The sequence below is a fragment of the Pseudopodoces humilis genome, chromosome 6 (assembly GCF_049639895.1).
Source record: "Pseudopodoces humilis isolate 2021_Gansu_Grassland_sample_001 chromosome 6, ASM4963989v1, whole genome shotgun sequence".
NCBI classification, from domain to species: Eukaryota; Metazoa; Chordata; class Aves; order Passeriformes; family Paridae; genus Pseudopodoces; species Pseudopodoces humilis.
This window is the reverse complement of record NC_142205.1, coordinates 22,267,715-22,284,366: the sequence shown is the minus strand read 5'-3', so window position 1 is coordinate 22,284,366 and position 16,652 is coordinate 22,267,715. Positions and strand designations below refer to the sequence as shown.

Sequence of the window (16,652 nt, the reverse complement as noted above, 5' to 3'; positions counted from 1 at the left end):
ACATTGAAAAGTAACCCAGCAACAACAACAGAGCCCCTCCCCCAGAGGCAGTTTGTTATCTGAAGTAGGGATAATCAGGGTGTCATAATGGAATGGATGATCAAATTCCTCCCTGGGGATAAATTTGGGTACTTTAGTATCAGGAATTAAAAGGAAAATAAAATGAGACAATAAAATACCTGCCAGAAGTTTTGTGAGTTTTCTTTTTAGAATCAAATTTCTTCCCCTCTGATAAGATGCAGCAGGGTAATACTTCAAAATTGTTGGTGTTTCTTCACTTACATAGACAGTACATGCTAGTCTGAGATACAGAAAGTCCTTAAAACTTGCAATTAAGAATATCATTACAATCTGCCCAGGGTATGACAATACTGAAATCAGCCTGAAATTTGTGATGGGCCTGGGTATTAGACCTGTTTAATTTTTAAACCTTCTCCAGTAACAGCAATGGCTACATACCCAGGCTAATTGCCTGAAGCTTTACAATCCTTTTGCAAAAGATGGTTGGAGAGAGCTGGAAAAAGCTCTTTCATTACAGCCAGAAAATAGGAAAAATGGCCAAATGAATTAAGGCAAGGGAATGAGTGTGGCATTTTCTTTGTGAAATATGCAGTACATTCTTTTCACAATTCTATCTAACCTCCAGTGAGACTCATAACTGCTTTCTTTTGCTTCCAAATTAGGCCAGTTTGGTATCCAGTGAGAGCATCAGACTAGATGTCCCGGGGTTTGTTAAACTAACACAGCTGACAGCTCATGAGTGCGTACTTTTAAATGTTGCTTGCTTTTAAATGTTGCTCCTATCTTTAAAAAATGCAGCCATGATCTGGTCTCAGACCAGTGCCTTGCCTATCTATGTAACAGTGGGGACTGAAAACAGGGGAAGATGGGTGGTCATGATGCACATAATTCCAGACTGGAAACTTCAGTGAATCTCGCAAGCCTCTATAGGGGAGAAAGAAATGCAGGTATAGGAGATTTTTTTGCATAGATGATGTTTCAGAAGAACAAGCTTAGGAAGGTTTCTGACTGGTCTTGATTCTTATAGTGGTATCGTGTCCAATGGAAACAAAATGTCCCAATGCAGTGGAAATTACATAATTGAGAATGAATAACCTATGTCATAACTACAGAATAAATCTTGGGGTGATAAAAATGACTGAAAAGACCTTAGGAGCCATGGCCATTGCCAGCAAATTTAATATGAGTTCCCAGTGGGTGCTGGAACAAGTATGTTATCTACAAACACAGAAATTAAGGACTAACCACAGGTATGCAGAAGACCAATGAAGCATCCCATACAATTTCTGTGCCTGTCTTCCTGTAATTATGAAAAATGAAAGGTTGTACACAAGCCCTTAACATAAATGGCCAGCAGCTGGTAAAATGCTTCATATTGCCTGCATGCTCACTGTACTTTAGTGAAGTCTTGAAGCTGACCTCAACTTCTCAACACTCAAGGTAAGTCAACATGGCTGACATGTAGCAAGCTCTTTCTGTACTCCAAGCTAGCTGGGCACAGGCCAACTCCAAAATGGGAATCATGTAGTGGCACGAGTTTGGGACTGCACTGAGCTCAAACTGACAAACTGGGCCAGGAAACAGAGCAATAAGATCTAACTACCTCTTTTGGAAGGCTTAGTATATCTCAGAGCTCATATCATGTAAGTTGGATTCTTGGGAATTGTGGAGATATGCCTTGAGAAATAGTGAAGAATCAGGAATGGAAAGGAGGGGCTGAATTTGGAACCATTCATCAGGAATGGTACATGGTCTAACTTACATCCTTTATTCCTGACTGAAAGAGCAAGATCCTGGTATGCATAAAAGGTTTTGGACTGCCCATGACCTCAGTTTCCTTAGGGAAGGGGGCTGGCAGTGCCAACAATTTCTGGGCAGAAACCATGCTTGGTAATGTGGGAAATCTGGGAGAAAATATAAAATCTTCTAAGAACTCCATTCCAATGGCTAATCTGCCTGAACAACAGCAACAACAACAAAATCTTTTGGCTCTGCAGGGTCTTTAATGTTTTGTTCTTGTTTGACCCTTCTAGATCAAACTGTCATGGAAAGTGAAAAAGTCATCATCTCTTGACACTTGCTAGATCATATGCTGCTGGTTTTCCAGAAGAGATACTTCACCAAAATGTACAGGACTGGGATTAGCATAGAGTCAATGACTCTCGTGGACCTCACAGCTCACAGAGGAAAGTACCTTAGTCCCCAGTGACGTTTTTTCCTCTTGACTGTTTGGCTCATCAGGACAGGGTGTTCAAGTGACAGATAACAGAGCTTGCAGATGTTTGGCTTATGTCTGTGTTGTGTGCATGTCCCATCTTTATGTTGCAAGATAGAGTAGCTGGTGGGAGGGGAATACAGAAGAGGGAAAGTATTGTATAACCTTCTCTCTGAGGGAATTTTTAGTCACTGCAGTAACTAAAAATTCCTGAAATTCATAGCCCACAGCAGTGAGCTGTTGCAGGTTTTTTGCTGGGATTTCTCTGGAGGTCATACAAAAGGTTTGGGTAAATCCCTGCTGTCAGCTCTTTTCAGTGCTTCTGAAACACTCATTTCCTCCTTCTCACACATACACTTATGTTCATTTAATCATAGAACTTCCTACTTCTTTTTTAAGCAAAAGCTGACAATGGAAGTTTTTATCTTTTGTTGAGGCATGAAGTTTTTGAAAAGGGGGAACAAGGATTTACTGTACTTGCAACAAAAACTCAGTAAATAATAATTAGCACAGATCCACTCAAATGTCCAAATATATACTCCTTAATTTGTCCACAATTTTAAGCAGCTGTTGCCTTAATTTGTACCTATTTAGTCATGTCTTTTAAACACTGGCCCCCAGTTAAAATGGTATTGCTTTCTGGAACTGAGATGCTGCAACAAATAAAGAGAGAATCTGAAATGCTGGCGCTTTTTTTTTGTTGTTGTTGTTGTTTCCTTTTAAACAAATGCTAATAATTTTGGATGCCTAAAGATATTCTGAGGATAGTAAATGCTGTTTATGCCTGCTTGATTTAGGCTAAAACTGACTTATTTTTCCTACCCTATATGAAACTTGGCAGCTACTAGAGTATGGGTAATGGCTAGCTATGGCACCTTTCATGCCAGCCAGCATATCTAAGCCAGCATGCAGTAACACTGAAGTCAGCAGCTATATATGACTCCATCACTCTATCCCATTAGATCCTGCAGGAGCTGACTGGGCCACCTAGAGTTTCTGCAGCTATAATTTGTGCTCAGGCACAGTAAAACACCTACGTATGTTCTGTCTCACCATCCTTTTTCTTGTTTTCCTACAAAGTCAGTGCATTAAAGCAATCTTCCTTTGACATAGTTTAGTAGTTTAATGCCAAACAATGAAATTAAGGTCAGAAACATGAGACTCAACAATAAAACACAAATTTGTGAGCAAATAACTTTCTCATTAAATGCAAGGCAAGATAACAGGTATCACTAAAAAATGGCTCCAGCAAGGGCTGTATAATAATAGATCAGCATCATGGATTGCCTTCATGTAAGCTCCAGCAAAGTTACATATTCTAAGTGTCTGTGGCTGAACTTGCTACTTAAATTATTTGATCTCTACATAGTATGGAAGCTTGTTCTAAGCATGATGAAAATGTCAGCACATCCCAGAGATATGCCAGAAGCTCTTGGAAGATATGGAAGATATTTTTGTATAACAAGTCTTCTTTAATTTTCCACTCTAGCAGATCATTCTGACCAGATGACTATGTTATGTAATCAGGTCTTGACTTTCTCCACTGTTTGAAAAGAACAGAACATTTTCTTTATCAGAAAAACCCTGCTGACACTGAAGCCTGCCTTTATGAGCTCCATCAGGAACTACAAAAAACCTGAAGGTTTTCTGAGGCTTATCCCAATTATTTCACTATGCTCAGATTTGTATTGCCTCTCATTTGAATGGGTATTTGCACTCACCTCTTTATGGTACATCAGACATCCTACTGCAGGTCTTGAAAATGTCATGGCTTTATCCTGTCTGGCCCTACATGCTTTCTTAATAGTCCCATCTCTTTCCATTTTTAATAAGCATCTTGGTTTTTCCTCCTCTCAAAATGAGCATAATGTCTATTAACAACTTGCTGGACATGTTTACTATATAGAATACACTTCAAAGGCTGTAGAATGATTCTGTACTTACATACTAATTACATTGCTATTTTGCCATTTGCAAGGTTCACTGCTCCTCTGTATCTGCTGGTTACCTCAGTCTCTAACTACTGAAACCACCATTTAAGATTCCTTACCAAAAAAATTCCAGAGACAATTGGTGTTATCAGGCCATTAAACACTAAATAACAACCACATTTCAGGTTTTGTTTGTTTGCAGATGTTTTGTGATATGCCCAAAAAGAAAACTGCCAATAATGAGCTGGGAAGACATAGATGTACCACTAATCCCACCAAGAATCTGTGCCTTCATGACCTCAAAATCCCAGCCAAAAGCTGACTCTTGGAGCTACTCAGCTCATCTTAACTAGTACATGGAAGAAACTCTCTTTAAGACAACCATTGCCGTGGCAATTTCAAATCTGCAACATTACAAGAAATGTCACCATCTACAGAGCCAACAACACCCAATGCATCAAATGCTGGAAACACAGATAAAAGATACTGTATATAGGAGTGTTTTTAGCATTCACTCATCCTGTAACAGCTTATGAAAAAAAAAACCTGAGAAAACTGAACTTGAAATTTCTTAACGGTGGTTAAACAGTCACCCCCTGCCCCTCCTTCTCCCTCCCCTGCTTCCAAAAGAAATAGGATGAACCAAATTGTAGCAAGGCATTTTCTTCCTGACGACCATCTTGATTAGAATGACTTGCAAATAACTCCTGAGAAATGGCAACTCGCTGCCTCTCTAGTAACAGAGGAGCAGACAGATACAAGATAATTATCATATTCTGCTTTTAGCTAGGAAATGAAAAATGTATTTTTATCTCCTTTGCAGACAAGCAGTCTGAAATGTTAACAAAAGGAAAGGTATTACAGAAGAGTTCTAGAGAGTGACAGAAAGAAATAGACATCTGGTTGAACCTAGGATCAATAGCTGTTGTCAGAACATTTTTGTCAGCTGTTCCCAATCAAAAAAAAAAAAAAAAAAAAAATTTTCCTAAAACCTCTTTGGTTCTGAAATGATGCATGAGGAAAAATCAGGGATGGGGACCTAGTACAAGCTTCTCCAGAAGCCCTATTTTAATAATTTCTGTTCTCTCTGCAAGAGGAGTTTCATAATCTTTCAGCATCTATAGCCCCAATGCTTTTCTAGCACCATGAAAACATATGATACTATTATACAGAAGGAAAAATGCATTTATACAAAAGAATAACTAGAGTCTTGTACATAATGAAGTCCATCTTGATTTGCTCTGGGTTATGCTGGAAAGGCCTACTTTGAGGTACAGAATTCTTGCAGCCTCAGGTTTGTCTAGATGAAAGGAACATTTTCCGGCAGCTACATGAGCAAATGTGTACCTAGTGATCCACCCTGATTTAGGTTATGTAAAACTTAGTGGGTGTAAGTTACACATGTGCTTTCTGAAGGCAATGCCTGGATTGCACTCCTGATGATTGGCCTGGCTGCCAGCGCTCTTCTCCCTCCCATGCACCTGTTCTAGCGAAGCTCTGTTGAAGAAAATGGGTGTGACACCATATAAACGCTGTGCAATGATCTAAGGTGCCTCAAGTAACCATGGCATTCATCCAGCTGTAGTCAAAATGTATTATTTTCATTTCAAGCACTTCTTCTGACGTCATCAAGACCAAAACTGTGTTTGCAAATACAGTGAAGCATTTGATGTGGAAAAGAACGTGAACATAGAATTTTGAAGCAGATGGGAGACTACTAAGGGCCGTGTTACACAGAGCAACCATTGTGCTGGAGGTGCCTAAGCTGGCTCCAGGAGAACAGGCTGGCTTGGTCAGGGAAGAGCAGCAGCATGCACAGACACCTAAACAAGCCCTGAGCAGCACAGCCCCAGAAACAGCAGCAGTGTAGATATGAAACCTAAGCTGTGTGTTGGGGAGCAGCAAGAGCAGGGCTGCTCTGAAGGGGACAGTGAGCCAGGAGCTGAGGATGACAGGCAGGCAAAGGGGACAACTTACTGACAAGGGGCATGCCCCACAAAGCAAGAAAAACCAAGCAAGGCAGGTCAACAGATCACCAGTCAAAGCTGAGTTCAAGCAGGAAAGCCAAGCCCATAGGTCAGGATCAACAAGCAAACAGCCAGATGCAGGTGTGGCTGCAACATAGCTCAGGCAAGGGCCAAGCACAAGAGATTCAGTTTAAAATGCATCTCCTAAAAGACGGTGGCAGCGTTGGAAGCACCTGGCTTTTTCCAGCTTTCTGTTAAATGACTGAATGCTGCTGGAGGCCTGAAGTGCCTCTAAGCCAGATGTCTGCATTATCTAATTAAGCAGTCAAATCTCCAGCAGAGAGGGGAATGTATTGAGGGCACTGACAGTATCCCACCTGACTTGGCTAAGAAGTGGTGTGCTCTGCCATTTTGACATACCAGGCTATTTTATTACAATGGAATTGCAGCACCTACTGTAGCGGGCTTGAAGTACAAAGAACTGGATTCAGTTCCTTGCTCCACTTAATGATGGAATAAGATTCCAAAGGAGAAAAAGCACCAGCTGTCTTGTCTTCTTTGCCATGCAGAGACTACTGTCCTTCATTCAGAGTCCTACTAGCTGCAGTTTTGTGACTTAAATAATGCAATTCTTACCAGATTATTGTTTGAAATAAATCCCAAGGATATTGATTGACTGCTGTGCTACAGTCCTTGCTGCTCAGGATTGCTGGCAGTGCCTCCACTCCAGCATGTGTCAAGCAAGAGCTGGTGGGTGCTGGGTATCTGCAGAGGAGGTACCTGGTAAGGACACAACATGCTTTAGTGGGACTGAGAGAGTTACTGTTGGGAGGGAGGAATAGCTGCCAGTAAAGGACCAGGTTCCAGGGATTGTGTTTCCCATTTTACATTGTTTCAGCAGCGCACTGCCTGACATACCAAGTACACCTTACAGATCTTCTGGAGCAATCTTTCAGAAAAACAGTAAGATCGTTTGACACGACTTAGATCTGGATTGCACTGGATGCCAACAACCAGTGAGAAACTGAAGTATTTGGTGCAAGTCATTGCACTTTTTTGTGACTCAATTCTCTCTCTAAACAAGGGAATTTGTGCCTTTATGAAAGTGCTTTGATCTTCCCACAATAGGCACTGTATAATTTCTCAGATTCTGTATTAAATAATGATCTCTGGAAATAGACAACAGGGCAAAATACAGAAGTACAACACCCAGGTACCTACCACAGTCACTCACACTAGATGGAAGAAAACCAAACCAGAACTGGGTGACCGCAACACACCACAGCTGGTCCTCCATACACGCAGTGCTGTTCACTGCAGAGGTTTCAGAGATCCTGCCTTTTTCTTGTTCCACATGTCAGCATTAGTTCTTTCCACACTTCTGGCTAACCTCTCTCTGGCGTACTGCATCCATGTGATTCACTAGCACGCTTACACTGCATCCCTTGCTGCCTTTGTCATGCACCTTTGGAAGCCTAAGTTGCACATACCAATGAACTCCTTCCCTCCTTCTTCACTGTTATTTCTTTACTTCAAAGGTTAAGCATCACTGCTGAGGATTTTTATCTGTAGAAGTGATATGGAGAAAATGTTGATTATTTCAACTTCAATTTTCCAGGAGTGGTTCATTTGCTGTTTCTGCTGAGGGATTCAAGGTATGGATTTTCAGGTGGCTTTTTAAAAAAATATTCTCTGAATCAGAAATTATTGTTCATATGGAAGACAGTATGTGATGATTTCTGGTACTCAGAAAATAGGAGATCTAATTTTACATATTCTGAAGGATGTTCAGCTACAGCACAGTTGGAGTATCAAGTATCTGGGACTAGCTCTAGGCTCTATTACTTCTTTCTCATACTTCTGGAAGGAAAAGCCCCGAGCTTTTACAGAGTTGAGAACTTGCTAAGTTCTATTACTTCCCTTCCGCTTTAGTCCAAAGCCTTTTAATGAGAATTGTGTCTAAGCCCATTACTAAGTGCACTTAGATGAGAACTAGAGACACTGTTCTCAGAAAGCATGACTGGTAAATAGGTAACAAGCAACTTCAGGCTTTTCTAACTACACAGAAGGACCTGTTTCATTGTACCAGGGAGTTAATGGAAATTAACAACCACTGTAGACAGTACAGTACTTCCAGGAGAAGTCTCACCTTATGTGGTTTTGAACTGGCACCCCACCCCACCCACTGTGGTTTTGTTTTTCAAAGTCAAAAAATGTAACAACATAGATTTAGGCATAGATTATTATTATTTTTATTGCTCTTGTTAAAAAGTCAGTGTATGAACTATGGCATTATGCTGTAAAAATACAACATTACTGAGTGATCTAACAGTATGAGTGAGGTCCATTACGACAAGATTTTAAACATGAAGCGTAAGCTTCACTATGGATTTCCAAATTAAAAAAACAAGCTTAAGAGGTAAATGGATTAATAATAACTGATGTATGTGGAATTTCAATACTAAATGAATACAAAGTGGACTTGCAAAAACCAAACATATAAAAATTGTATCCTGTGTGAATGTCCACTGTAACAAAATACTAGTGCCTATTAACTCAGTGCTTAGGGACTGAAAAAAACTATGGCAATATTTCTAATTCTCAGGCAAACTCAAACAACAGCATAACAATGGGTATTATTGCAAAGTGTTGCTTTAACTGGCTTGCAAACTACTCTTACATTAAGGAAAGTGAGACTTTTTTAGACATGCAATCTTATTTGAAAGATGCATTGCAAAAATAATGGTGTCCTAATTAGAACTTCTGTACCCTTTATGAAACAGTTTAAGAATATCTGGCACACCATGAAGCTCTTGAAATAACTCCACTTCTTCAGAAAAAGTCTTTACATTTCTCAGAGGATGGGTGGGCACAGAGTAGCAAATAAAGGGGAAAATAATGACAGTGGACATTACTTTCCCAGCAAAAAAGATGTCTTATATCACACAGCAGATCAGAAATAAATAAGATAAAATTAGAGGAGTCTGAATATAAATCCTAGAATGATGCTGCAAGAGTCACAGGCTTCAGCAAATAATGTCAGTATATTTTGTTAGGAATAATGCAATTACTATATACAGAATGCTTATCAGATAATGCTAACAAACAATATACTAAATCAGTGGTAGTTAAACAAGAAATATACTAAACCAACACAGTTAAAAAAAAGGAAGGCAACCCCCAGTTATGCATAGTTACATATGAAAATGTCCAGCTCCCTGGCGTCCGTCCAATGAATTGACACCTTCAAGCATCAGGAAGCATTCTGAGGTGTAAACATAATTAACAGAACCCAGCCAAGCTGTAGGGGAATTACACTGTCAAAAATCTCAAGTCTAATCACAAATCACCTGTAAATGTTACCACTGCATAGCTGCAATGGGGCAGTCATCCATTTACACTGACATATTTCTTCAAAAGACCTTCTAAAGGATGTCCTACTTAACATGGTGATGATCCAGACACAACCAAAAATGTGACAAACCCAAAGCACTTAGGTTTAGAAGCACTTACTGAAGAATCCATACCATATTTACAGTATATTGCGTAGGACTGCACACACTAGTAAGTTTCTCCTGTTTACTATTTCTTATGTGGAATCTTACTCCTCACAGCATTTCTACATACTAAGAAGAGAAGAGTCTTTTCCCCAATAAACCAGCTTCTCTGGTACGGAAGCCACCATGCCAATATCTTGCTTTGCCACAGTAAGGCGTGTACAATGAACATGACAACGTCAAATCCCCATGGATCATGACAAAATGACTCAGTTCTTCCCTTTGTTTCTTGCTCAGCTTCTCTGCTCCCTTACAACTGTGCAGGTCAGTCAGCAGCCAGTTCTTGTCTAGCAAGTAGAGGCTTCCCATCTCTATCACCCATCTTTTTTTGCATCTCTTCCACAGCTTTCAGCAGAGCTGCTCGCTCCTGCTCAAGAGTGAGAATGGACTGCTTCAGTTTGCCTTCATTGGTCAATAAAAGCTCTACTGTAGCTTCGAGGTTTTGGATTTTGCCATTAGCCACCTATCAAAGTAAAAAGATAGGAGGGAAGAAAGGATGGGAAGGGAAAAAAGGGTAAATTCATTAATGACTGAAACCATCTTTATTTTTTTAGATACGTGAATACATATAAAATACTTTAGAAATTAAACTCAGAATATAATGCAAAGTAATGAAATTAGAAAGTTACCAAATCTGCAAATTTTATACCGAAGAACTTCAGGTTAAGATAAGCATATATGGGTCAGTTGGGAGATATTTTTGGCCAGCCACACTCGTTGCTTTGCAAAACAAAGACAACTCAACATTGAGTCCAACAAACACCAGGTCTGAAGGCAAAGAAGAGGATTTAGAGCAATATGCAAATGGAAAACAAATTGTGGAAAATTTCAAAAACTCTCCCTCAAAAGGCTGCACATACTGACATTCTACTTCATGGTGAAACAAAGTATTAGATTGTTCAGACTGATCATGTGAGACCTGTAGGTACTGTGACAACATCAGATATCTGGAAGTTTCATCACTGGATAACATTTGGAGACATGAATATAGGGTGGTCTTTGCTTTCAGCAAAGTATTTGCCTTTCTGATAAACCCACTACCCATCATGTAATTGTGATGGGTTAAAAAGTTCAGCCTTTGGGGACAAAATACTGGGGACAAAGAGTATTGACCCACATTATTTGATGATGCATTTTCCTCCTATCAGCAATGGGTCACCTTCCACCCTATGAAACAAAGTCTGATGAAGCCCACCTCCAAGACAAAGGGATTGCTCCAACACCACAGGGTTAGATAGTTAAGTTCCCTGCTGTGATTCTAGCTGCTGGCTTGCCAGCACTCAAGTGGAGATGAGCTTCGTAATAAACTGTTTAAGTCTGTCAGGTCTATAGGGACAGGAGTGGGTGAAAGATCACAGAATCACAGACTGGTAGGGTTGGAAGGGATCACTGGAAGTCATCTAGTCACAGCCTCCCTGCTCAACCACGGTCCCCATGATATCTAAAGATACGATTTTAATTACAAGAGAAGAGGCAGTGTGTTGAATCAACTTTTCAGTAATTACAAGTATATGCTCTAACCACCCTTCTCTCACGAATTCTTCTGCATGTAAACTTTGAAGGCTAAAGTAAGTAAAACTTTTAAGTGGCTATATTTTAAATTCACTAGACCAAACATTAACCCCTCCTGTGATGTAGTGTAGGACAGTATCTTCTGAAAAGGTGTATAAATTAGTAAATTAGAATGTTAAGGATATATGAAATATAAATTGTACCTGCAGTTCTTCCAGAAGATCAAAGTTTTGTTTGCGCAAGCTACTGTTTGCCTTTTCTAATTTATCCAGTCTCTGATTGTCATTTAAAGATGAATCTATAAGCTCATCCTGAAGCACATGATATTCAACTTCATAAGCTTGCAACTGTTTGGCAATATCCATTTCAAACACCTGTTGTATATAAAAACATTATTAAGTGCTGTGCAGATCAAAAACATTAGTCTTTCAAGGCTTCAAAATATATTGATCTAGATCTAAATTAGATATTTAATCAGTGTATATAAAAAAAGGACTTATTTTTTGGCATTGACATTTCCTATTGTGGAAATGGCAAGCCCGAGGCAGTAGAGTGCAATACATTAGCATTGGATCTACTTGAAAACTTTGCTACTGATTCGCTGCCTGACTTAAGCAAAACTACTTACACTAAAGGTTTCAAGGGTGTGGACTTTGTAGGGTATTCCCCTTTTCAAATTTAATACATCTCAGTTGGTATAAACCCTTCCAGTCATACCCGGAATCAGTTATCAGTTCAGAAAAAGTGTGGTCCAAACTCATCTGCCACATGTACAAATGTAAGGCTAAGTAAAATAAAAGCTTTAAATAAAAAACAGTAGACTTTACTATCTTTATTTATGATTCTATAGTCTTTTTACAGACTGAAAGAAAATTATCTATCCTTACACTAACACACTTAACAAAGACATTATGTAATATCAAAATAGATTTCTATTATTGTTAACTACAAATCACTGAAACAAATGGTCAGTCTTATCCATGAACATTTAGAAAACATTTTATTTTAAAATCAGATAAATAAACTGAGATGAAGAGTGACCCAAAGGAAAAAACCTACTATATTCTTTTCCTTTTTCTAGGTTTTGGCAAGCATCTGCCTTCAAATTATTCGTAACTATGACTCCCATCTCCTCTACAAGCAGCGAAGAAGGTAGTAAATTAAAAGGACAAGTGTGCCAAGTCACAGAACATAGAAGAAATAAAAGTTGATTACAAAATGTATTTGAAAAATAGCCCAAGAATGGAAGTTCCAGGGTAATTCTTTATTTTTAAACCTCTTGTACTTTATTCATCTTGAAAATGAGTCAAATGTCAAATCACATCTTAAATACCTGTTAAAAGTAACAGGAACATTTGCCTATTTTATTTATCTGCTCTGTCTACAAAACTTTAACTACTGGTTAAAGAAAACATCGGTTTATGAAATGTTTCTGTCACATGTCCAATAAAAAATTATCTCATAGTTAAATGACAGAAGAAACATATACACTGGGCATCTATGCACAGAAGGAATACAGTTTAATTCAAGTTTGATTACACATAGGGAATTTTAATTTTCTGTCAATCTGAGCATCTCTGGAGAAGACACCCTGTTGAAATTTCAGTAAAACAAGCAGTGCAATTCAGCAGGGCAGGGTGTTAGTTCATCTCATGACCTCTGCCACTTCTAGCCTCTGTGCTCCTGAAGAGGGAGGGAAATCCCTGCTGTCATAACCAGAGTATCAAATCTGAAAGAAGGGAAACATGAGGCAATAAAAAGTTTAATTTGTAACCTAGCCAACTGAAGGCATGTTAAGGCACAGAACCGAAGGCCATGCTGCAGAAGGATGAAGACCATGGGGATTAAACCAGGAGCTGTGTATGGACTGTGGGCTGGTCTAGCAGCTGTTCTCTTCAAAGTCAGCCCTGATCAAAGCAGGGGAACTGCTCTTCATTCTACTCACTTCTACCTACCCACTTCAAATTTAGAGCAGTCAGGGCTGCCTAAACAGAGCATCCCTTGCTCCTTCCACTCAAAGCACAGGGTTTTCTGCAGGCCACCTAAGCACTGCAGGTCTTTCAGCCTGGCAGGTAACATACAACATCCTTCTCCCACTGGAAATTCCTTGCTTTCCTTCCCCTTACACAGACTTTCTAGTCCTCATCTCCTTCCTTTGATAGTAAGCACTAGGAGTCATTTTTCTGGCCCTAATGTGAGCTGTGTCCCCAGGAGCTTTGCTGCCAGGGCTCGGAGGGAGCCCCTGGCCAGCCCTCTGCAGAGCACTGTGCTGCTGCTGCTACTTTCTTTATCAACCCACAGGCCTTGATCTCCAGCAGCCTTTGGGAGGTTGTCAGCATCTGTGGTTCTGCACAGTGCAGCCCCTAGGTTCTGGACCACAAAGGCCTTCAGAAAAACTGGCTAAAGCCCATCTTCTCTTTGCCTGGTGCAGTTTAGATGTCAAGCATAAAAACACTAAGGGTTTTTAAGCAGGCAAGCCTTAATTAAAATAATTTCTGATTTTTTCATATTCCATAAGTATCACCTCGAGTATTCTGCTATCTTGGTAATACTGCATTTTCTTGTCTGCTGTTTAAAACAACTGTATCAAGGATTCCAAGTTTTGCTGTCTAGAGTCACAACCCACTGCAACTCCTGCAACATGGGTCACAACCCATGCACTCCTGACAGAATTACAAAGGTGCTGTTGGTACTTACTGGGGCAGCACCATAAAAGCCAGTAGAGACAGAGTCAATGTAGGGAGGTTTCTAGTTTCATTAAGTAAGGGTAACATTTGTGATACTGTTAGTCAATTATTGCTTCTGATATGCAACTTGGAAGGCAAGATTCTAAGGTGAAAAATAAATAATTTTCACTAAAGGCTTTATAAAGCGACAATATCCAGTGGTTACAATGCCATACAAAGCTACTAAGTCATCTTAGTTTACAAGTCATCTGCTTCCAAAAGTTTTCAACATCTTCCAAACTACAAGAGAGCTCTCAGGTTGAAGTAGCTGTTCTGCTTTTTCTATCAAGAACAGGAGCATTCCTTTGCACACCACTGATGTGTTCAGTTTATTTCATACCTGACTGATGGTCTTTTCCATCTGTACCAAACCCAAGTTGGGGAGAGTGCTTTTAATAAAATCAACAATAGTTTCTAGATTCTCATGCTGCAGAATCAAGGGCTTGTGGCTTCCCAAAAGGCTTAAAGCCACTTTAAATATAGCCTCAGATCCTTGAAGAAAAAGCATATCTGTGAAAACAAGGAAAAAACAGGTTATATCAAGCAATCACATCTTTTGAAAAGAATATCAAAACAATAAATTGTCCAATAACAACAACTTCTGATAGAAGTGATCTGGAGATTAGATACACTGTGCTGGGCAAGTGCTTTTTGCTACGGCTTTAGAAGTTTTATAGGATCAAGATTATTACTGTGAATAGCACACTTGACTAACACAATCACTAATTTGTTTAGTGGGTTTTCACAAAAAAAAAAAGCAATTCAAGTTTAAGCTAAGTCTGCAATAAACTAGGTAATCAAGTTTATCAATGTTGCCACTTTTTATGCATGTTATAATTTAGTGGGCTGTTTTAATGTTTGTAGGAATATAAATCTGAATAGAAATCTAATCCAAATGCCCTTTAAAATTGTAATACAACAGGGAAAAAAACCTATACCTGAAGACACAACTAAAGATCTGAATTTTTGTTTTTTTCTCATGTGGTGGAAAAAGCCACAAAACGATGATACAACACTGAGCATGAGGCTAAATGCACATTTTCCAGTAGTTTCAAGTTTCAGGTGCACATGCTTATTTATGTGCCTCAACCACTTCTGTTAATATGCTAATAATGATACTAATAAGTGCCCTGAAATCTTACTCATACAGCTCAAGTGTAAATATTGCAGGTGGCCCTGCAATGACAGCACCTGGCATACCAAGCACACTGAAATCACAGTATACAGTGACTTTTCAATGTAATGCCCTTCCCTTTCTTCTCTTTTCCAAAGTGCCTATGTATTTATAGAGTAAAGAAATATAAGTCTGCAATAAAGGCATCAGACAAGAAACCAAATCTGTATTGCCCTCCATTTGACTTTCCTGCTACTCTAACTCAGAATCTGCTCCTGGTTTCATTGAAGGACTCACCTTGCTACAGACATAAGCACCTAACAAATGAAACAATACTGATAGAGGTGATAAAGGAATAGAAGATACTGTGGGGTTTTTATCATATTTCCTAAATATAAATTTACTTTGAAAGGGCTTCTCTCTTGTTCTTTCCCCACTTTGTATTTGAAGCTGTGATTGCAGCCACAATCACATACAAAGTAGCACAGTGGCACAAAAAAAAAAAAAGAAAAAAAGGTATATCTTGATATTAAAAAAAAAGAAAAAAAAAATATGAGTAAAGCAGAGAGGTAGAAAAAACCCACCATGCTGTAAGGGAAACAACTACTAGCAAAACTATAGTTATCTCTGATGTAGTGAAGAACCTATGAAAGCACTGGCTAACAGCTTTTCTTACTAAAACCAAACTCTATTTCCAAATTTGTATCATAATTAAATTCCCCTCTTTCACTCTTTAGCTTGCAATGTTGAAGCCGTAACTCTGTATGTCTCTCCAAGAAAGAAAAGCACAAATGAAAACTAACCACAAATCTCACACTTTTTCCCTGTTTGTCCTAAAAGGGGTGTAACATTTTTCAGCTCTGTGTTGAGCTGAATATGAACTCCAGTGGCAGAAATTATTAAAAAGTGGTGGCATCTGCCTCAATTCTCTGTTGAAACTCAAAACTATGGGAAAATTATTCATAGAGAAAGCTCTATATTAGGACAGGAAATACTGAAGAACAGCTAGAAACACGAAGTGAAAAACACGGAGATAAAAAGAATGTTTTTATGATTCAGCACCTGCCCCATAATGACATGCAGATTAACTCAAGGTGACCTAAAAGTTGTTAATTAATGTATGTGTGATTGAGCTGGTAATAACACAGCTGAAATCTCTCTCTCATTTAAAACAGCAAGTACTTAACAAAGACCTATTTGTTATCCACTCCCCATGCTTCATATTAAGTGGGCTCCCAGCCAACAACAATACAGTGAAGGTACCCAAATTAATGTCAGCATGATTGACAGTCTACAGGATTAAAAAAATCAAGTTTTATCTACAATCTTGAAACAAAATAAACACTGCTCTATCAAATCTCCTCTATTAGTAAGTGAGCAGGGGTACTAAATAACGCATCTTTCTTAACACTGTACTTTCAACAGCTCCTGCTCATGAGAAGTATTGAAAGTTTGGACAGAAATAAAAACTTAAAAGGAGTTTTGCTATTTGATTCATAAAACAGTCTAACCCACTTCTTTTACATACTGTCTGTTAGATGCCTGCAAAAAGCACACTTTATGGAAATCCAAAGGATTGGTCTGTAACAACTGTATAATTAAATAAGAG

The 16,652-nt window shown here is 39.0% G+C and overlaps 1 protein-coding gene across 7 annotated transcripts in view; it reads right to left on the bottom strand.

The window, feature by feature from the left end:
• Positions 1–8,362: 8,362 nt before the first annotated feature.
• The window catches only part of TBC1D1 (TBC1 domain family member 1), a 100,083-nt gene continuing 91,793 nt past the window's right edge, over positions 8,363–16,652 (bottom strand). For all 7 annotated transcript variants that reach the window (XM_014262241.2, XM_014262231.2, XM_005517776.3 and 4 more), the window contains 3 exons: positions 14,270–14,439; positions 11,407–11,577; positions 8,363–10,154 (listed from right to left, as the gene is read on the bottom strand). In XM_014262241.2, coding sequence (XP_014117716.2) covers positions 9,957–10,154; positions 11,407–11,577; positions 14,270–14,439 — 539 coding nt within the window. In that variant the 3' untranslated portion in view covers positions 8,363–9,956. The remainder of the gene's footprint in view (positions 10,155–11,406; positions 11,578–14,269; positions 14,440–16,652) is intronic.